This window comes from Haemorhous mexicanus, chromosome 29 (genome assembly GCF_027477595.1).
Source record: "Haemorhous mexicanus isolate bHaeMex1 chromosome 29, bHaeMex1.pri, whole genome shotgun sequence".
NCBI classification, from domain to species: domain Eukaryota; kingdom Metazoa; phylum Chordata; class Aves; order Passeriformes; family Fringillidae; genus Haemorhous; species Haemorhous mexicanus.
Window position 1 is genome coordinate 154,198 of NC_082369.1, and position 20,803 is coordinate 175,000.

The following is a 20,803-nucleotide window of genomic DNA, read 5'->3' on the forward strand; positions in this document are numbered from 1 at the left end:
AGGGTCCACAAGAACCTGCCAGGTCCTGAAGGGCTCCAGGAGAGCTGGAGAGGGGTTTGGGATGAGGGATGGAGGGACAGGACTCAGGGAATGGCTCCCACTGCCAGAGGGCAGGGCTGGGCGGGAGACCGGGGAGGAATTCCTGGCTGGGAGGGTGGGGAGGGGCTGGGATGGAATTCCCAGATTTGGGTTTTGGGTAAATTCGCAATTCCTGCTTTTCCCTCGGAGAAATCCCGCGGGAATGTTTTTTTTTCCCTGCCTCCATCTCCTGGTGCGCGGGGACCTCTGCAGCCCGAGCTGTGCATCGCCCGCGGCTGGGAGGGATCCATGGCAGGGAGGGATCCATGGAAGGGAGGGATCCACAGCCAGGATGGATCCATGGCAGGGAGGGATCCATGGAAGGGAGGGATCCACTGGGATGGATCCACTGGGATGGAGGGATCCATGGAAGGGAGGGATCCATGGCAGGGAGTGATCCACAGCCAGGATGGATCCATGGCAGGGAGGGATCCATGGCAGGGATGGATCCATGGAAGGGAGGGATCCATGGAAAGGAGGGATCCACAGCCAGGATGGATCCATGGCAGGGAGGGATCCATGGAAGGGAGGGATCCATGGAAAGGAGGGATCCATGGCAGGGAGGGATCCACAGCCAGGATGGATCCATGGCAGGGAGAGATCCATGGAAGGGAGGGATCCACAGCCAGGAGGGATCCATGGCAGGGAGTGATCCACAGCCAGGATGGATCCGTGGCAGGGATGGATCCATGGCAGGGAGGGATCCATGGAAAGGAGGGATCCATGGAAGGGAGGGATCCATGGAAGGGAGGGATCCATGGAAGGGAGGGATCCACAGCCAGGATGGATCCATGGCAGGGAGGGATCCACAGGGATGGATCCATGGCAGGGAGGGATCCATGGAAGGGAGGGATCCACTGGGATGGATCCACTGGGATGGAGGGATCCATGGAAGGGAGGGATCCATGGCAGGGAGGGATCCACAGGGATGGATCCAGGGCAGGGAGGGATCCACAGCCAGGATGGACCCACTGTAGGGTTGGATCCTCTGGGATGGATCCTCTGGGATGGATGCATGGCTGGGAGGGATCCACAGGGAGGGATCCATGGCAGGGATGGATGCAGGGCAGGGATGGATCCACGGCTCTCCCCAGTCCCTCTCCAGCTCTCCTGGAGCCCTTCAGGCTCTGAGCTCTCCCTGGAGCCTTCTCCTCCCCAGGTGAGCACCCCCAGCTCTCCCAGCCTGGCTCCACGGGATGTTCTCTTCGTGAGAATTATTGAACACAAGCTTTTGGCAAAGGATTTTTCCCCCAAACCCAGCCCTCCCCTGGCACAGCTCGGAGCTGATCCCTCTTTCCTGTGGTTCCCTGGGAATAGATCCCGACCCTGCCCAGGTGAAATTCTCAGGGAATAACGCCCTCAAACCCCCCCTCCCAGGGCACCTTTCACCTTCTCAGGGAACGATGCCCCCAGACCCCTCGGTGCCCTCCTGCAGGAGCAGCGCTGCCCTCGGGGCACCCCCGGCTCCCGGGGAACAGGGGCAGTGCCCAGCCCTGGCAGTGCCCAGCCCTGGCAGTGCCCAGCCCTGGCAGCTCCATCCGCCCAGCCGGGCACGGATTTGGAGCCTGGCAGCCAATTGGGGCGGCGCTGGCACAGGGAGGGTCCTGTCCTGTCCCTCCCCTCCTGCAGACCCCCCTGGCCGCCCTCCCGCACAAAAGCAGGGAATTAATTCGCTGATTTAGGGGAGAGCAGGCTCCGCCGGCTGCGGGCGGAAAACCATCACCAAATCCCAAAAACCACCACGAAATCCCAAAAACCACCACGAAATCCGGAGGGGAGGGAAGGAGGCAGCCATGGAGGAGCGCAAATAACGCCCTCAAGCCATCCTCAGCCGAGCTGAAGCGCAGAGCGGCGGCTGCTGCGGGGAAAGCCGACCTCGATGCATCCCCACGCTCCTCCATCCTCATCCTCATCCCCACCGCCATCCGGGGGCTGCACCTGCTGAGCCACAGCCACCGGGAGGAGGAATGCCGAGCTGGCAGGGAGGAAGGCTCGCCTTTGTTCCCCTCTGAGCAGCGGCAGCGGTGAGTACGGGGATGGATGGCAGCGGCAGCCGCCTCCAGCCGGGGCTTCTCCTTCTCCATCCCTTCTCCATCCCTTCTCCATCCCTTCTCCATCCCTTCTCCATCCCTTCTCCATCCCTTCTCCATCCCTCCTCCCTCCCTTCTCCATCCCTTCTCCATCCCTTCTCCATCCCTTCTCCATCCCTTCTCCATCCCTTCTCCCTCCCTTCTCCATCCCTTCTCCCTCCCTTCTCCATCCCTTCTCCATCCCTTCTCCCTCCCTTCTCCCTCCCTTCTCCCTCCATCCCTCCATGATGCCCGCGGGGCTGGCACGGAGCAGCTGCCGGCGGCGGGGAGGGGGAGGAAGCCGGGATTTTCCAGAGCCGGGAGGTGTCTGGGGTAGGGAAAGGCAGGGATGGAGCCAGACGGGGCCCGCTGGGGTACCCGGGAATGCCGATCTGGGAATGTCAATCTGGGAATACCAATGTGGAATGCCAATCCTGGGAATGCCAATCCTGGGAGTGCCAATCTGGGAATGTCAATCTGGGAATGCTGATCTGGGAATGCCAGTCCTGGGAATGCCAGTCCTGGGAATGTCAATCTGGGAATGTCAATCCTGGGAATGCCAGCCTGGGAATGTCAGTCTGAGAATGCTGATCTGGGAATGCCAATCTGGGAATGCCCCAGGGCAGCCCAGGGGCAGCTCACCCTGCCCTCCCCTCCCTTTCCTCAGCAGAGAGGGGTTGAGGAGCAGGATGGCCTCGGAGGAGAGGCAAGAAGGGGAAAACCTGTGGGTGCCAGGGAGAGCAGCTGGGGCCCAGACAGATCCACAGCTCTGACCCTCACCTCCTCCTCCTGGCCCAAAACCTGTCCAGAATGCAGAATTCCTCTGCTTTTCCCCAGCCAGCCCACTCCCACCCTGCTTTCCCGAGGAGCAAGGCTGCTCCCAGCTGGGGATGCCCCATGCCAACCTCTCTGCCTCCCCTTTGCAGCCTGAGCCCTTCCTGGGGGGATCTGCTGGCTCCAGCCCCTCCTGGGGAGCCATGGGCACCACGGAGGCCACGCTGCGCATGGAGAACGTGGAGGTGAAGGAGGAGTGGCAGGACGAGGACTTCCCCAGGTGCGTCCCCTGAAAAGCCAAAACAAAACCAGGAGAATTTTATTTATTTCCCTGTGAGAGACCATCAGAGTGGGGGGGGTCCATGCCAAGGCCTCAGAGGCAGCAGGAGCCTGAACTCCGACAGGGGCTCAGAGTTTTTGGAGCTGCTCTGAGTGCATCAAAAATCCAGGGATGTTTTTGGCAGCCCTGTGTGGGCACGGAAAGGAGGGAAAGGAGCTGGGTGTGGGGCACAGGGAGATTGGGATGGATAGAGGGGTCCACAAAGGGCTGGAGGGTGGGTGGATGCATGTGGGAGCGGATTTATGGATTTGTGGACTCCTTCCCAGGCTCTGAATCCCACAGAGCCCTAAGCAGAGCAGCGCTGCTGTGCCAGGATTTGTGTCATCCCAACGGGTGCCAGCCCTCTGGGGCTGACAGGAGGTGCCAAAGCGGCACCTTCCACCTTCAGATCCACCTCAGCAGCTGCACAGAGGTGCCAAAACCCATCCCCAAGTGCTCTGAATCCCCAGCACATTCCCACCCCCATTCCCAGCTCGTTCCCACATTCCAGGGACACCCCAAACCCACCGGGACTCATCCCTGCTCCAGGTGGCCCTGCCTGGGCAGCAGGGGTGGCTCTGGGGGGGTTTCACAGCTCCCTTCCAACGCTGCCAGTTCTGGGATCTGGCTCTGGACCCTGCTGCTGCCCCTGGTGCAACTGCAGGTGCCCGGGGGCTCTCAGGGCTGGCCCGGCCCCCTGCAGCTGCAGGCACAGAGCCCCAGCATTCCCAGGCACAGAGAAAGGGGCTCCTGTTCCCCGGGATGAGCCTGGCTCTGTTCAGGGCAGCCCCAGCTGCGTCCCCTGTGAGCCCCTCTGTGCTGCATCCCACAGGACGGGGTTTGTCCTTCCCTCCTTCCCAGCCCTGGCCTTCCCAGCGTGGACAGAATTCCCTCTGAGAGCAGAGCTGCTGGATCCCTGCCAGCCTCGGGCTGCCCCGGGTTTTTAATGGAGTGAAAGGAGAGAGAAGTGTGGGAAAGAAAGGGATGGATGGAGGGAGGGATGGGAATCATGGAATGGTTTGGGTTGGAAGCGGCCTTAAAACTCATCTCCCTTCCAAAGGTGGGGACTCCTCCCTGCAGGCCAGGCTGCTCAGGGAATAGAGACAGGAAATCGAGGTGTGGGAAGGAAAGTATTGTCCCAGAGCTCCCTAGAAAATCCGGGATAAAGCTGGTCTGGCTCTGGGACACCTCGGCAGCAGCCAGGGCATCACCTGGGAGCTCTGTCCCATGCTGCTCATGCCAGCAGCAAACTCCGGGGCCAGCCCTCCAGGGAAATTTCAACTGGAAAGCCCCCAGCACCCCCAAACCGGGAAAACGCCCTGGGAATGAACACCGGGAAGAGGCAGAGGGATGTGAGCGGGGCGGGATGAGGCCGGAGCCCTGGGAGGAGCCTCCTCCAGAGGGATTCGAGCAGGAATGATGCGAGACAGAGCCCAAACATCCCCCCAGGCAAACGAGGGAAAGCCAGCTGGGTTCTACCGGCAATAAAAATAAATAAATTGTCCTTTTCCAGCCGCTTCCCCGCTGGAAGCAGTGGAATAATAGGGCAGAAGCTGCTGCATGTGGGACAGCCGCTCTCCAGCAGCCGATTTGCTGCAGAGCTATTTTTGCCTGCCATTAGCCAATCTTGCCCCGAAAAACAGGGGAGAAAAAAAAAAAAAAGGAAACGCCACATCCTAGACAGAGATCTGGGCCGGGAAAACAGAAAAAACCAGAACCCAGCCGCTCCTGAGGGCACGGGGACACTCCCAGCATTTCCTGGGAAGCCGAACCGCGGCAGCAGCTCCGGCCCGGCCGAGGAGGAGCCGGGGAACGGAGCGGGCGGATCCTCGCTGCTGCCGCTGCCCGGGCTTTGATCCCGGCCCGGCTCGGCCGGCCCGGGGCGGGGATGCCGTAACCGAGGCGCGGGCGGCGCGGAGCGGGAGCATGCTCACTCCTGCATCCATCCCTGCATCCGTCCCTGCATCCATCGCTGCATCCATTCCTGCATCCATCACTGCACCTATTCCTGCATCCATTGCTGCATCCATTCCTGCATCCATCACTGCACCTATTCCTGCATCCATTGCTGTATCCATTCCTGCATCCCTCCTGCATCCATCCCTGCATCCATTCCTGGATCTATTCCCGCATCCCTCCCGCATCCCGCCGTGCCCGCTCGGTCCCAGCCCCGGGCCCGGAGCCGAGCCCCGGCTCTCAGCAGCGCTGCGCCCCCCGAATTGGGCCCGGGGCGCTGAGCGCGCTGGGCCAGGAGCATCCCGCGGGAGGCGGCAGCGATCGCATCGCAGCGGCCTGGGGGAAGGTAAGCCGGGCTTTTCCTTCACCTCCAGCCTGAGCTGGATCCCGGCGGGAGCAGCACGTACTCAGCTGCCCCCCCTGCCCTCCCCTCCCTCCCAGCTGGATGCTGTGTCACCGAATCGCGCCCGGCGCCGGCTCCCGGGATAAACAGCGCCGGGCCCGGTGGGCGCGGGGCAGGGGGAGCCGGAGGGGCCGCGGGGGTTTCTCCCCCTGCTCCGGAGCGCGTCCGCACGTGCCTTTGATCGGTGCTCGGCTCTCATAAATATGCAGTGACCAGCAGCGGGGGATTATCCTTTAATCTACATATTTAGAGGGTTTAATTTGGTGTCATGGCAGCGGGGAGAGCCTGGCTGGATCCTGGCCCCGTTGTCACCTCCCTCCCTTCCTGTGTGGCGGGGCCACCGGGCTGCTGGACAGCGACCTCTGCACAGGCTCATCCTCATCCTCATCATCCTCATCATCCTCATCCCCATCCCCATCCCCATCCTCATCCCCATCCTCATCCTCATCCTCATCCTCATCCTCATCCTCATCCTCATCCTCATCCTCATCCTCATCCCCATCCCCATCCCCATCCCTGTCCCAATCCCCATCCTCATCCTCTCCTCCACATTCCTGGCTTTGTCCCTGTCCCAGCAGCAGGGTTTTACAGCTCCTCCCTGGCCAGGGGGAAGGAGGGGTCTCAAGCAGAGATTTGGACATGTGGAGTTGGTGGGGTTGGGTCAAGAAATGTCAAACACAGATAATTCCAGGGGACAGAACAAATCCCAGCTCCAGTTAAAGGGAAAAGCACCCGGGAGTGCCCAGGGTGAGGCTCAGCCACAGCAAAGGCTCCTGGCCACGGTCCAGACCCAAATTCCCACTTTTCTCACCCCAGTGTGGGGCAGGAGCGGCCCCAGCAACTGCCAAGGGTGCCAGCCATGCCCTGGGGGTTGATTTTAGGGAGAAAACTTCTCAATCCATGGATGGCTGCAGCTGGAGGGGCTGAGATGTGAGGATTTAGGCAGGAGGGTGCAGGAGCTGAGCACCAGAGGCTGCAAACCCCAGAAAAGGAGGGGTGGCCCCAAATTAGGGGTTGGATGCTGATACCTGGATTTTAGCACGGAATGAACCCAATTCCAACCCTCAGCAGGGGCTGGGAGTCACCCAGTGGGGGCTGAGGTGACAATTTGGGGTCACAGGTGCTGAGCAGAGCCAGCCCCAAGGAGCTTCCTGGGGAGGTTGGGATCTGTGGGAGATGTGGGTAAAGCTGTGATGGACTGGGGTGAAATCATCCCTCCCTGTAGTTGTGGCCATCCCAGAGCCCTGCAGGGACTGGGGGTACAGCCCTGGGCACAGGGGGTGCCCTAACGAGGAGCCCCAGGGCCTGGCACTGCCCCTACAGAGAAAAACAAGGATAACACAGAGGAGGAGAATGTTGCCAAGGCCATCCGGGGTCAGGATTTGGTCCCTGGCTGGATCTTCCATCCCTTGGGACAGTCTGGAGGTCACGCTGGGAGGGAAGCCCAGATCCTGGGCTGCTCCTGGGCAAACCTCCGAGGATGAGGAAAGGGAAGGGGCAGAGCACAGCTGGGTTGTGTTTTGTCCCTGCTGCCTCCATTCCCTCAGGATGATCTTCCCCTGCTCTCTGCTGTGTTTTTGCCCCTCCTGTCCTGCAGGCCTCTCCCAGAAGAGACAGGGATGGAGTCCCTGGGAAGCCCCACGGAAGACGAGACCACGTCCTGTAAGTACCAACTTCTCCAAGCCCAGAGGAGCTGGCAGGCAGGGAGAAAACCTCAGATTTTACAAAAAAATTAAATAAATTCTCAGGTGGGAGAGGAAACCAGCAGGGATTTGAAGCTGTTCATCTGTCCTGGGAAGCTGGGGGAGGAAACTGGGATCTCAGGGGTGTGGGCACTTCCACCCCAGTGCCTCCCAGGGTGAGCCACCCCCCTGAGGGCTCTAGGTCCCTGTTCCAGCAGGAATTATCCAGGAGGATTCCTTGCTCTGGGACACCAGGAGCAGCACCATTTGTGGGAATGCCAGGCTCCTTCTTGTTCTGAGGTCAGGGTGAATAAAGCCCAGGAGACTTTGGTTTTGTAATCTCACCCTGGAGTTTATTATTTTATTTATTACAAAATTACAAGATGGGAGCTCTCTCTAACAAGAGGAGAAAGTGAGCTAAAATGCTGTTTATTCAAGGCTATTTAGGTCCTCATTCTTTAACAAACAGTTGATATCTCTATTATTCGTCCTTCTAACTCAATTAGGATTACTCGAAACCCACAACAAAGACATCTTTTACCTAATTAGAGAAAACTGAAGAAGGAGGAAGGAGAAGGTGTAAAACAGACAACTAACCTGCACCCCAGATTTTCTATCTTGGCTTCCATGTATCACTATACACTAAAACCCCAAATCCAAGTTTTTTTTACCTTGTGAGATCACACAACGCTGTCCAATCCACACACAACCTTTCAGTTTTATTTTCCTTTCAACTCCAGCTCCCCCCAACACTCTGAACTTTAACGGGGCCCATCGGAAGAGGAAGACCCTGGTTGCACCTGAAATCAACATTTCCCTGGACCAGAGCGAGGGCTCCATCCTCTCTGACGACTTCCTGGACACCCCGGATGACCTGGACATCAATGTGGATGACATTGAAACCCCTGACGAGACAGATTCCCTCGAATTCCTGGGCAATGGGAACGAGCTGGAATGGGAAGGTAAAATGTTCTGGGGGAACATTCCCAGGGCTTGGGGTGGATTTTAGCCTCGTTTTAAAGATTTGTGACACAATTCACCACCAGCAGCTGAGGGCTGATAAGCAGAGGGAGATTTTAATGTTGTTTCCATAATATTTGGGCAACAGAGCAAGATTAAAACCTGTGGGGTTGTACTTTTTCTGAGTGGTTAGAAAAATTGACACAACATCATTTTCCAAAGTTATCACGACTATTTTTATGTGTTAGCAAACGAAAACTGATGAATGAACTGGCCCAGATCAGGCTGGAGGTGAAACCCCACCAGAGCACTGTCCCTGAGTGTCCCAGGCTGACAAGGACGTGGAATTTTTGGGAACCCCGTGACACCGGTGTTCCCAAAGCTCTTCCCCATTCCTCCTCGAGGCCAGAACCCTCTGTCCCTTTCCCAGATGACACCCCCGTGGCCACGGCCAAGAACATGCCTGGGGACAGTGCAGACCTGTTTGGGGACGGGGGCACGGAGGATGGCAGTGCCACCAACGGGCGCCTCTGGAGAACCGTCATCATCGGCGAGCAGGAGCACAGGATCGACCTCCAGATGATCAAACCCTACATGAGAGTGGTGACACACGGAGGTGAGCCCAAACCCCGATGGCTCCGTCCCTCTGAGGGGACACCAAGGCTGGCTGGACCCTGTTCAGGGGGAAAATTTTGGGGTTTTTTGGTGGAGAAGCACAAAAGTGCTCAGATGGTGCTCAAAATGTTTTAGTGATTGGAGAATTCCCATCTGGAGGGACCATGCCAGTCCCTGAGATACTCCAGGGGCCACAGGTGTGCAGCCAGGTTTGTTTCCAAAATCCAAGCAAAGCCGAGGAACAGCCCAGCTTTAAAACCCCCAAATCCCTTCCCTGAACCCCAAACCCACCTTAGAACCAAACGCAGGCGGAAATCTCACAGTGGAGGGGCTCTGAAGAGAGAAACGCTCCCCTGGAGCAGAGCAGAGACACAAAAACCACCCCAGGGCCAAATGCCAGCGCTGTTTTCCCCTCAGCTGTCCCATTTTCCCCTGGGAGTGTCACTTTGGTGGTTTTTTGGGCAGGATACTACGGAGAAGGTCTCAACGCCATCATCGTCTTTGCTGCCTGCTACCTCCCGGACAGCAACCTGGCAGATTATCACTACATCATGGAAAACCTCTTCCTGTGAGTGCCCTGGCAGGGACAGCGGGCTGGGGGAGCTCTGGGGGACCAGCTCTGGGGTTTCTGGGTGTGGATTGAAGGCACTTGAGGCAGTAATTCCTGTTGGACTCGGGTGTTTATTATTTATCAGTGACACAGTCTCACTGCTGGGAGGTCAGCTTTTCATTAGAAGGCACAAAGTGGCTAACAATCTCTTGGTACAAGGACTTTTCAGGCTAAACTGTCCAGTTAGGAACTGACACCTGGATCATTTCCACTTTTAACCCAAGAACTGATCCCAAAGAGCCCCAATGCAGATTTTCTGCCCAATTACAAAACGCCACCCAAACCCATGGAGAAGGAGGAAGAAGCAGCATGAAGAAGAAACCCAGGGTGACACCCTGTGCCCTCCATCTTGCTTCCATCCACAACACACTAAAAATCCCAAACCCTCAATTTCTCACCCACTGACACACCCACACTGCTCTCTATAATCTGTTTCACACTTTGGTGGGTTCTATCTTGAAGTTTGGGAAACTTTCTCCATGGGTGAGGGTCAGAGTCAGAGCTGCCCTGGGGCAGACAGGGAAATATCCCCAGTGCCCTGGGTTTGCACAGGAGAGCACTCAACAGCTTCCCTGCAAGCTCAGCTGGGAGCAGGCTGGATGCAGCCCAGCCCTGCCAGGAGCTGGTGCCACTGGTGGGACACCGGTGGGACACTGGTGGGACACTGGTGGGACACTGGTCCCAGTTCTGTGTCCAGCAAGGCTAAGCATGCAAATCTTGCAGTGAATTCTGGCCAGGATGGACTCCCAGCCAGGCTGGAGCAGGGCTGGGACACTCCCAGCTGAGCAGGGCACCAAGGGACCCCTGAGGGACACCCCGGGAGAGCAAAGCTCTTCCCAGCCCTGCAGAGAGAGGGTCTGGAGCTGTTCCAGGGTGGCACACGGCACTCGAAGAAATGGAAAGGATGTTTTTTGGAGTCTCATTTGGGTTCCTTTTGGTCACCCCTGGCAGGTATGTGATCAGCAGCCTGGAGCTGCTGGTGGCTGAGGACTACATGATCGTGTACCTGAACGGGGCCACGCCCCGCAGGAGGATGCCAGGCCTGGGCTGGCTCAAGAAGTGCTACCAGATGATTGACAGAAGGTGAGAACCCTGCTGCTGGGGCCTCTCAAAGGAGAATCAGGTGCTGTTCCTCAACAGGAACGAGTCTGAGCCAGTCCCACATTCCTTACACCTGCCAGGTGCTGGAATGGACCTCAGACATCACCTCCTTGCACTCCCTCCCCCTGGGCAGGGACACCTTCCACTACCCCAGGCTGCTCCAGGCCCTGTCCAGGAATATTTTGATTTTTAATGGTATTTCCAGATGAGCTTCCCAAGGACAGACCCAGCTGAGGCTGGGCAGCACCTGCTGGAGCCCAGCACAGCACAGGGCACTTTAGGAAATGTCCCTGGAATGTGACTCTGTCCCCTGACTTGTCCCCAGGCTGAGGAAGAACCTCAAGGCCCTGATCATCGTGCATCCCTCGTGGTTCATCCGGACTGTTCTGGCCATCTCCAGGCCCTTCATCAGGTGAGCACAGCAGCCCCAGGCTCAGCAGGTTTGGGGTGGAAGTCTGGAATCACGGAGTGATGGAACATCCTCATTTGGAGGGGTCCACAGGGATCCAGCCCAGCCCCTGGCCAGCACAGGCACCCAACAATCCCAGCCTGTCCCAGAGCGGTGCCCAGGGGCTCCTGGAGCTGGGGCTGGGACCATTCCCTGGGCAGTGCCCAGCACCCTCTGGGGGAAGAACCTTTCCCTGATCCCCATCCCAAACCCCAGAACCTTTCTCTGATCCCCTGAACCTTTCCCTGATCTCCATCCCAAACCCCAGAACTTTCCCTGACCCCCATCCCACCCCCCTGGCACAGCCCCAGCCATTCCCTGGGGTTTCATCTCACAAATCAGATTTTAAGCTCACCCTTAGCCAGGGTGACCAGGGTGGAGCTGTCCCTTGTCCTGCATCCCTCAGATGCCTGCAGTGACACCCCCAGAGGTGTTTCAGAGCCCCTGGGGTGGCACTGCCCCTCTCTCTGTCTCTCTCTCTGCCAGTGTGAAGTTCATCAACAAGATCCAGTACGTGCACAGCCTGGAGGAGCTGGAGCAGCTCATCCCCATGGAGCACGTGCAGATCCCAGACTGTGTCCTGCAGTGAGTGCCCCTGGGGCTCTGGGGAGGGGCAGCTCAGGGTCCTGCCCAGAGCTGAGTCCAAATCCATGGATTGGGAAGGCAGAGCCTGGGCAAAGCCGGGCTGTGGCAGCTCAGAGCTTCTGCCACCCTCAGCAAACCCAAATGGGGCTGAAAGGGAGCAGCAGCAGGTAAAGGATGGTTTGTCTTTGTTGCAGGTATGAAGAAGAGAGGATCAAGGCCAGAAAAGAAAGGTAGGATGAATTTGGGGAGGGATGGAGAGGGGCTCCTCTCCAGGGCCCATCCATCAGCCCAGAAGGGCACTGGGGGATGGATTCCCAATGGGATTTGTGTTTACAGGGCAGAGGAGAAACAGGACATGGCTGAGAGGGAAAGGTAAGAACTCTGATTTACCTTTCCCTCTGATTTACCTTTCCCTCTGATTTATCCTTCCCTTGAAAAATCTTTGGGCATGAGAGCAGCCCCACAGCTTGGGAGCCCCTCTGGGATCCACCAGAACATTCCCAGAGTGTTCAGGAGCAGATAGAGGCTGGAACTGTAGGGAAGGGAAATCCTGGAGGGGTTTGGAAGATGAAATCCTTCACCAGGATAACGTGGCCTGGCTCTGGCCCTGAGCAGAGGGACACAGCCTCTCTTCTTACTCTAATTCCTGAGGGGGAGTGGGGAAAGATCCCCTGGATGGGGCTGAAATATTCCTGGAGCTCAGGGCAGAGGGAGGGACTGGTTTGTGCTGGAGATTTATTATTTATTATTTATTATTTATTATTTATTACGTGCTGGAGGTTTATTACTGTGTCCTCTCTTTGCAGCCGGCCCACGCCCCCAGCAGAGGATCAGGAGACCAGGTTTGAGCTCTTGGTGTGGCTGGGACCCCTCTGTGCCATTTGTGATCCATGACCAGCAAAGCCAAGCCTGGCTTGGGCCCAGGGTCTCCCAGCCTGGTGTCACGTTGTCCCCTCTGCCCATGAAAGCCACGGCTGGCACCAGCAGTGTCCCCAACGCGCTTCTGTGAATCATTTCACCCAAATTCACTCATTATTTTTTGAATGTGGTGGCAATAATCACATTTTTCACCCCAGTGTGCTGCCTGACAATCCCTCCTGTCTTTTCTTTCTGCCCAGCATGTCCTGAGTGGGAGCAGCACGGAGGAATGGAGTGGAGAAGGAGCAGCCTGGCAGTCACCCACCTCCACGAGCTCTGGGGACAAGAGCTTGCCACCACCCTCTTCCAAGTCCTGTAAATCCTGGAGCCTGCCTCCTCTGCCTCCAAGGTGCAAAGTCCTTCAACCTCTTGGGAATCACTTTCCTTTTTTATTTAAAAAAAAAAAAAAAAAAAAAAAAAAGAAGATCAAAAACCAAACAACGCCTCCAGAAAACGAAGCAAGAGCAGCACTTTACAGGACAGGTTCTGGTGTGCTTAGGGAATGGTCTGTGGAGAGCATTGCACAGCGCAGATACTCACTGTGTATCCTTGGAGTAAGTCAAGAGCATCCTCCAGCCCATGGATCTCCAGCCCAGAAAGAGAATTTATTTTGGTTTCAAGGATGAACCTTCCCCTCACTCGCTGCTGGCCAGCACGGAGCTCCCCCAGGCTCCTCCAGGAGGCCCCAAAAGCTGCCACCCCTGGGAATAACCACCACAGGCAATGGGAAGAGCTTCTCCCTCCTTTTCCCAGCCAGTGTGGGTTTCTTCCAGAAGATTCCAAGTGCCCACGGCCTGGGCAGCACTGCCAGCTTCCACCGCCGCCCGTTCCTCTGGAACTCACTCCCGGCAGGAAACCCCACGGCTCTCCCATGGATTTTTCCTGGTTTTTCCTGATTTATCCCATCCAGGTGCATGAGGCACTCTGGAGGATCCCACAGAACCTTCTCCTGAGGGCACACACCCCATGGGCTCGGGGTTTGGGAGGAGAATTCCACACTGGGAAGTTCTCCAGGCCGTGTCTCATCTCCGTGGACAATCGCTCGCTGCTGAGGCCTCCCAGGAGCTGCTGAGGTGTTGGGAGGTTCCTGAGGAGGAGGGAAAGGCTCATCCAGCAGCATTCCAGCCCATCCAGCAGCATTCCAGCCCTGAATGGCCCCTGGAGAGCACAGAGCACGGGGCTGGCTGCTGGAGCCCAGAGATCTTGGACCCTCGGAATTCGGGATTTGGACTCGTGAGGATTCTGTCAGCAAAGGAGGGGGAAAGAAAGGAAGGAAGGAACAACTGTCTGGATGACTTACTTTGGAAATTCCTGGTGTCAGAGCCAGAGGCAGCTGGCATGGCCTTGGGCTGGATCCCTGGCAGTGCCCAGGCCAGGCTGGAGCAGCCTGGGGCAGTGGGAGCTGTCCCTGCCATGGCAGGGGGGCACCGGGTGGGATTTGAGTTCCCTCCAAATCATTCCAGCATCCCCTGATTCCATGATGAGGTGAAACCCCTCTCAGACCCCTGCAGATGAAGAATTCCCTGCCCATTTCTTCACTCCATCACCCCTTTCATTCTCCTGATGAAGAATTCCCTGCCCATTTCATCTTTCCAAGGAGAATTCTGGCAGAGCAGGATTTCTCCTGGAGGTGGGGATGGCTCCTCTGGACACACAAAGCTGCTTCTCTCCTCCTTTCAGTGAACAAAACCACTCTGGGCAAGACCTTTTTTCCCCTGGGGGCTCCAAGGAAGCACCAAAAGTACTTTTGTACCTTCATTCTCACTTGAGACCTTCTCCTCACACACCCCAGCCACGGATGGGAAGCAGAGCACGGCACCCACAGCCCCAGCCCAGAGGATGAAGATGGAAACAAAAAATAAAAATAATAATTCCACATTTCATCTTAAAAACTTGGCTGATTAAACCAATTTCAGTTCTCATCATGAACAACCACAGAGCTCCTCGAGGCTGGGACGTCACTGAGAACAATTCAAGCTGATTTTCCTTTTTTTTTTCCCTTTGTTTTGATGGATTTAGAGGGAAAACCATCAGCTTTGCACCCACGCTGGCACTGCAAGGGCAGTCTGCAATTATTCAACAATAAAGTGGATAAAATGTTGAGTGATGGGGGCAAAATCCAGCTCCAGAAAGAGTTTGTGCATCAAAAAACGTTTAAAAATCCTGCTGGGATGGGGAAGATGGATGTGGGAGATGAGGAATCCCAACCTCCTGTCAGGAGGGGGCTCTGGGTCCACACCAGAAGGGAATTTGCTTTTTGGTTGTTTCATTCCTCCCCAAAACCACTCTGTCTGCACTTTCAGGGGAAAAAAAAACACAGAATGAGCAGATCTGACAATGAACCTTCACTTTTTTCCAAGAAATTCCTTCAGAGCAAGGGAATTTCAGCTGGGAAAAGGACAGATCCCCAACTTCCCTTCATGAGATGGAGGTGGGCAGCTGTTTCCATACAAAAAAATCAATATTTAACTTCTTGGAAGTGATTTTTTTGGTTTGTTTTGTTCCAAAAAGTGCACTTTGTGATGGAGCACTCCAAGTGGCGTGCACTAGATTTTAATTTTTTAATTTTTCACAGTTTTATCAGCATGTAAAGTTCATGTTCATGGATGGATGGATGGACTCATGGATGAAGTTTTTATGTCTTTTAACACAGAGAAGAACCTGCAGCCCCATCAAGGAGAAATTAGAAATGTCAAAAGTGCATTTTATAGCAGGAAAAAAAAAAAAAAATCATTAACTTATTTCAAGCAGTGATTTTAGGGGTTGATTGCAAAGCAAAAACACAAAAAAAAAGGAAAATGTCCCTGTCCCAAAGGTGGAGTGACAAATCTCAGCTGGATGGGGAGGAACCTGCACTGCTGCTGGTGGAAGTGCATTGCCAGTAGAACTCTGACCAGTATATAAATATATAAATATGTTTAAAGAAGAAATGGAATAAATTCACCCCCCTAGCAATCCTGCTGGACTGCTCAGTGCCCTCTCCTGCCTCAGAAAATCATCCCTGCAGGACCAAGATCCTCCTTCCTGAATCCTGACTCGTTCATTCTCAATTACACTGAGCACTTTCTGGCCTGATCTGACTTTTTCCTGAGATTTTTCTTCTGTGGGAAGTCACGTTTTAGCTGCAGAAAAAGTTCTTTTATGCCCACATTCACCAAATCCTGGTGGTTTTACTCGTGTGTGTGTAATGGCAGGACCTCGACTCACTCCACATCAACCTGAAAAATCCAATTTCTTCCTGTGCAGAGCAGGGATTCCCTTCCCCTCCCTTGGGGGGTTTATCTCAGCTCCAGAAACTCCAAGTTTTTTGGTTTTCCCCCCAGGTTTGGGGCTGACAGTGAGTTTTTGTTGTGGGTCACAGGGAGGGCCCAGGAAGCCAAGCTGGATTCCAGGGCAGGAATTCACCCCAACCCTTTCTGTCTGTGGATATTTACAGCTTCCCTCGGGGCAATTTTTCCATCTTTATTCCTCACAGAGGTGCAGGAAAAGGTTTTAAAGGCAACAAATCCTCTTTTTTAGAGGATTTAAAAATAAAACCAGGAGTCAAGGAAGGGCTGGGAAGGGCCTGGAGCAGGAGAAAGGGACAAAAACCCCACAAAAAGCACATTTTCCTCTTTTCTATTTCCTCCCTTCCTGGCAGCCAGAAACTCAGCAGGTTTTGCTAAAGAGGAGTTGAGAACTCCCCACGACAATAAACCACAATCCCAGGGCTTTTTTTTTTTTTTTGGGTTTATTTTTTAATTTTTTTGTTCCTTTCCAGCCCAACCCCACCTGTACCAACGTGTGAAATGTCATTTCCTGCAGTGGTTGTAATTAGGTGGTTTGTGCTAGCAGACTCTTCATCTGTAGCCTGAGTTTTGCTTTGTATTCTTCCATGAAATCTGTGGATATTCTATTAAAATGAGACTAATCCTGCAGCCAAGCCTTCCTCCTGTCAAGTAGATTTTATTTAGGATTTGGCTTCATGTGGAAAATATGAGGGAAATTCGTGGTCTGGATGTTGTTCCCTGGAAGAAAGGAAATTCTGACACTGCAAAATTCCAAGTGTTTTTACCAAAATAACTCCTGTTCTGGAGGGTTCTTTCCCAGAAAGAGCCATGGAAAAATTCCCTTTCCTTGGGTTTCTCCCAGCTGGGCAGGACCCTGCTCGTCTCAGGTTGTTTGATCTCACATGATTTTTACATTTATTTTTATAATCCAATCAATACCACGACTGGAAATTGAATTATAAACCCAAACACACACAGAAAAAAAACAACAAAAACCAACCCAAAGCCACTTAAATGGAAAAATACCCAAACCCCAACCTCCCCTTTTTTATTTGTAATATCAATATTGTTACCAGTTAATATTATTGAATATTTAAAACCCAACTCCATCCCAATTTGAGTGGCTTCAGACAAACAATTACCATAATTAATGAGCTGGAAATAGGAATATACACAAGTCTAATCCTCTAACAAGCATTGCTGGGGTCATGCTGTGAATCCTTTCAGGAAATGAATATTAATTGAAATTAATTTTAAATTAGGGCTACACTTGTGCTGGAAATTTGTATGAAGCAGATTTTTTGCTCTGATTTTATTTTCTCCTATCAGGGTCAATTCCATATTTTTTTTCTTTTTCCTGTTCATCCTTTGCTTTTTTGTTTAATTTCTCTAGAAAAGCCTTTTGGGGGTTGCAATTTTGTAGCTCGAAAATTCAATTAATGGCATCAACAACCACGTGGGAGCTTTGGAGTGACCAAATTGGGGCTTTCCAGGGCCTGAAGGGATTCCAGGGGAGCTGGGGAGGGATTTGGGATAAGGGATGGAGGGGCAGGACTCAGGGAGGGCAGGGCTGGGTGGGGTTTGGGGGAGGAATTTGTCCCTGTGTGGAATGAAGAGAAAAATTAAATTCCAAAAAACTTGGGATTTAAATTTAGCCCTGTGTGGAATTTAAAAAAAAAACAACAAAAACCCCAAAAACTTGGAATTTAAATTTGGCCCTGTGTGGAATTAAAAAGAAAAAAAAAAAAAAAAACAACAACCAAACAAAAAAACCAAACTTGGAATTTAAATTCAGCCTTGTGTGGAATTTAAAAAAAAAAAAAAACAAAAAAAACTTTTAATTTAAATTTGGCTGGGATCTCTCACTTGGCACCTTGGCTGAACTTCTGGGCACGTTTGGGGCTTTTTGTTGATTCCACCTTTTGTTCAACAATCCAGCACGATCCAAAGCTCCCCAGCAATCCCAGGGGGTTTTCCAAAGGCTCCCGGAGCTCTGGCAGGGTTGGGGATGTGCCATTCCCTGGGGAGCCTGGCAGTGCCAGCACCCTCGGGGGCAGAGCCTTTCCTGGGATCCATCCCAAACCCCTGAGCCTTTCCTGGGATCCATCCCAAACCCCTGAGCCTTTCCTGGGATCCATCCCAAACCCCTGAGCCTTTCCTGGGATCCATCCCAAACCCCTGAGGCTTTCCTGGGATCCATCCCAAACCCCTGAGCCTTTCCCTGCTCTCCATCCCAATCCCCAGAACCTTCCCTGCTCTCCAACCCAGTTCCCAGAACCTTCCCTAATCTCCATCCCAGAACCTTCCCTGCTCTCCATCCCAGTTTCCAGAACCTTCCCTGCTCTCCATCCCAATTCCCAGAACCTTTCCTGCTCTCCATCCCAATTCCAAGAACCTTTCCCTGCTCTCCATCCCAGTTCCCAGAACCTTCCCTGCTCTCCATCCCAGTTCCCAGAACCTTCCCTGCTCTCCATCCCAATTCCCAGAACCTTCCCTGCTCTCCATCCCAGTTTCCAGAACCTTCCCTGCTCTCCATCCCAGTTCCCAGAACCTTTCCCTGCTCTCCATCCCAGTTTCCAGAACCTTCCCTGCCCTCCATCCCAATTCCCAGAACCTTCCCTGCTCTCCATCCCAGTTCCCAGAACCTTCCCTGCTCTCCATCCCAGTTCCCAGAACCTTCCCTGCTCTCCATCCCAGTTCCCAGAACCTTCCCTGCTCCCCATCCCAATTCCCAGAACCTTTTCCTGCTCTCCATCCCAAACCCCTGAGCCTTTCCCTGCTCTCCATCCCAGTTCCCAGAACCTTCCCTGCTCTCCATCCCAGAACCTTCCCTGCTCTCCATCCCAATTCCCAGAACCTTCCCTGCTCTCCATCCCAGTTCCCAGAACCTTCCCTGCTCTCCATCCCAATTCCCAGAACCTTCCCTGCTCTCCATCCCAGTCCCCAGAACCTTTCCCTGCTCCCCATCCCACCCCCTGGCACAGCCCCAGCCCTTCCTGGGCTCTGTCCCTGCCCACCGAGGTCCCTCCTCCCCTCCAGGAGCCTTTTCCCGGCTGATCCCACTTCCCACAGCCGTGACACCCCGGGTATTTCTCTCCTCCCCAGCCCTGCCTTCTCCGAACTCCCCATGTGACATGTCCCACCGGCCCTGCTGGCAGCGGGAGTGTCACCCTGCTGCTGGCAGCTCCTGGCTGGCAGCCACCAGGAGGAGAGCCAGCCACCCAAACCCCCCCTGATGAACTCTGCTGTTCCCTCCTTTTCCCCGTTCTGAGCTGCTGCAGACCCTGGGGTTCAGGGTAAATTCTCCTTCCTGGCTGCTCTTCCCCTGCTCTCCTTCCAGCACGGAGGCTGCGGGGACTCTGAGCCCCCCAACTCCCCCAGAGTTCTGGGGAGAATAAACAACCCCAAATTCAACCATCCCAAGTGAAATAATTCCCATTTCTCGCCTCTGACGTCCCGCTCTGGGCAGGAGGAGCCTTGGTGTAACCTTGCTCATCCCATAAACAAAATCTTCTGATGAGTGGAGGACTGGAATTGTGAATTAAAGCTGCAGAAGAAATGAGTCCCCTCCTGCAGCAGCAAGGTCACGGGGCACCCAGGAGCTCAGCAATCCCAGGGGAATCATTCCCCCACGGCTCCAGGATTATTAAACAGCCTCCTGCTAAATTTAGCCAAGTTTGAACAAAGAATATTAAAGTGAGCTTTCAGTAAACATTAGTATTCCAAAAATAACACTTGGAGAGGGAACATTGCCTGTCTTTGATTCAGACTCCCTGGTGAATGGCATTTGTATGAGTAAAGTGTCAGGCAGATAACGTATCTCTGCCACAAACAAACCCCAAAAAAAGCAAGTTTCAGATGGGCAAGCAGCAGTGGGGGCTAAAAAAAGCCTTTCTGAGCATTGCCATTTGCATAACTCACCTTTTTCTTTTGGATTTGTCTGCTTTGGGTGAGGTTTGCTGCACTGGGCAGCGTGGAAGGTTTCTGGGATGAGGTGGGTTTTGCTGGGAAGGAAGGAGACAGCTGGAATGGGATCTCCAAATACAGGCAGGCACCTCCAGGGGAGCAGCAGCTCCCGGGCCAGGCAGGAATTTGGGAATTCGAGCTATGAGGGTGAATTCCAGCTCCCAGCATGGCCGGGCTGTGAGCAGGAATAGGGGAGGGGGAAAAATCACCCCTAAAACAAACTGGGGAAAGGGGAGCACGGAGGGGCTGGGGGAACAAACGTTTAAAAATGAGATTTTATACTGAGGAAAAGGAGCTTTTACACTGGGAGGTGAGTTTTTTCAGTGAGAAGAAATGAGCTTTTAAATGAGGAGAAATGAGCCTTACACTGAGGAAAAATGAGCTTTTACACTGAGGAAAAGGAGCTTTTAAATGAGAATTTACAGTGAGGAAAAAAGAGCTTTTAAATGAGTTTTTACACCGAGGAGAAAAGAGCTTTTACAGTGAGGAAAAGGAGCTTTTAAATGAGAATTTACAGTGAGGAAAATGAGCTTTTAAATGAGATTTTACAGTGAGGAAAAAAGAGCTTTTAAATGAGAATTTACAGTGAGGAAAAGGAGCTTTTAAATGAGATTTTACAGTGAGGAAAAAAGAGCTTTTAAATGAGAATTTACAGTGAGGAAAAGAAGCTTTTAAATGAGTTTTTACAGTGAGGAAAAAAGAGCTTTTAAATGAGAATTTACAGTGAGGAAAAAAGAGCTTTTAAATGAGATTTTACAGTGAGGAAAAGGAGCTTTTAAATGAGATTTTACAGCGAGGAAAAGGAGCTTTTAAATGAGATTTTACATCGAGGAAAAGGAGCTTTTAAATGAGATTTTACAGTGAGGAAAAAAGAGCTTTTAAATGAGATTTTACAGTGAGGAAAAGAGCTTTTAAACGAGCTCTTAAATGAGAAGAAATGAGTTTTACACAGACAGGAAGGGGGTTTGAGCTCCAAAATCCCCAGAGCAGCCACAGCCGTGCCCTTCAATCCTCCCGTTCCCAGGAGAAACAGAAAAGTTGAAATTCCTT

The 20,803-nt window shown here is 53.7% G+C and overlaps 1 protein-coding gene and 1 long non-coding RNA gene across 2 annotated transcripts in view; one reads left to right on the forward strand and one right to left on the reverse strand.

The window, feature by feature from the left end:
* The first annotated feature begins 1,629 nt into the window (after nucleotides 1–1,629).
* ATCAY (ATCAY kinesin light chain interacting caytaxin) lies at nucleotides 1,630–16,440 on the forward strand. The gene is made up of 13 exons (XM_059869964.1): nucleotides 1,630–2,102; nucleotides 3,074–3,201; nucleotides 7,197–7,261; nucleotides 8,022–8,243; nucleotides 8,672–8,857; nucleotides 9,322–9,424; nucleotides 10,418–10,549; nucleotides 10,893–10,979; nucleotides 11,502–11,600; nucleotides 11,795–11,830; nucleotides 11,937–11,972; nucleotides 12,407–12,442; nucleotides 12,719–16,440. The coding sequence occupies exons 2-13, from the start codon at nucleotides 3,125–3,127 to the stop codon at nucleotides 12,726–12,728; spliced, it is 1,089 nt and encodes a 362-aa protein (XP_059725947.1). The 5' UTR covers nucleotides 1,630–2,102; nucleotides 3,074–3,124; the 3' UTR covers nucleotides 12,729–16,440.
* Nucleotides 16,395–20,803, reverse strand: part of LOC132339618 (uncharacterized) — a 7,304-nt gene continuing 2,895 nt past the window's right edge. The window contains exon 3 of the long non-coding RNA XR_009489694.1: nucleotides 16,395–16,525. This is a non-coding gene — a long non-coding RNA (uncharacterized LOC132339618). The remainder of the gene's footprint in view (nucleotides 16,526–20,803) is intronic.

Bases quoted from the DNA above. Each gene is read 5' to 3' on its own strand.
- ATCAY (XM_059869964.1), top strand. From the start codon at position 3,125: ATGGGCACCACGGAGGCCACGCTGCGCATGGAGAACGTGGAGGTGAAG. The intron at 11,831-11,936 runs GTAGGATGAATT...TTGTGTTTACAG, and splicing joins ATCAAGGCCAGAAAAGAAAG to GGCAGAGGAGAAACAGGACA. The intron at 11,973-12,406 runs GTAAGAACTCTG...CTCTCTTTGCAG, and splicing joins GACATGGCTGAGAGGGAAAG to CCGGCCCACGCCCCCAGCAG.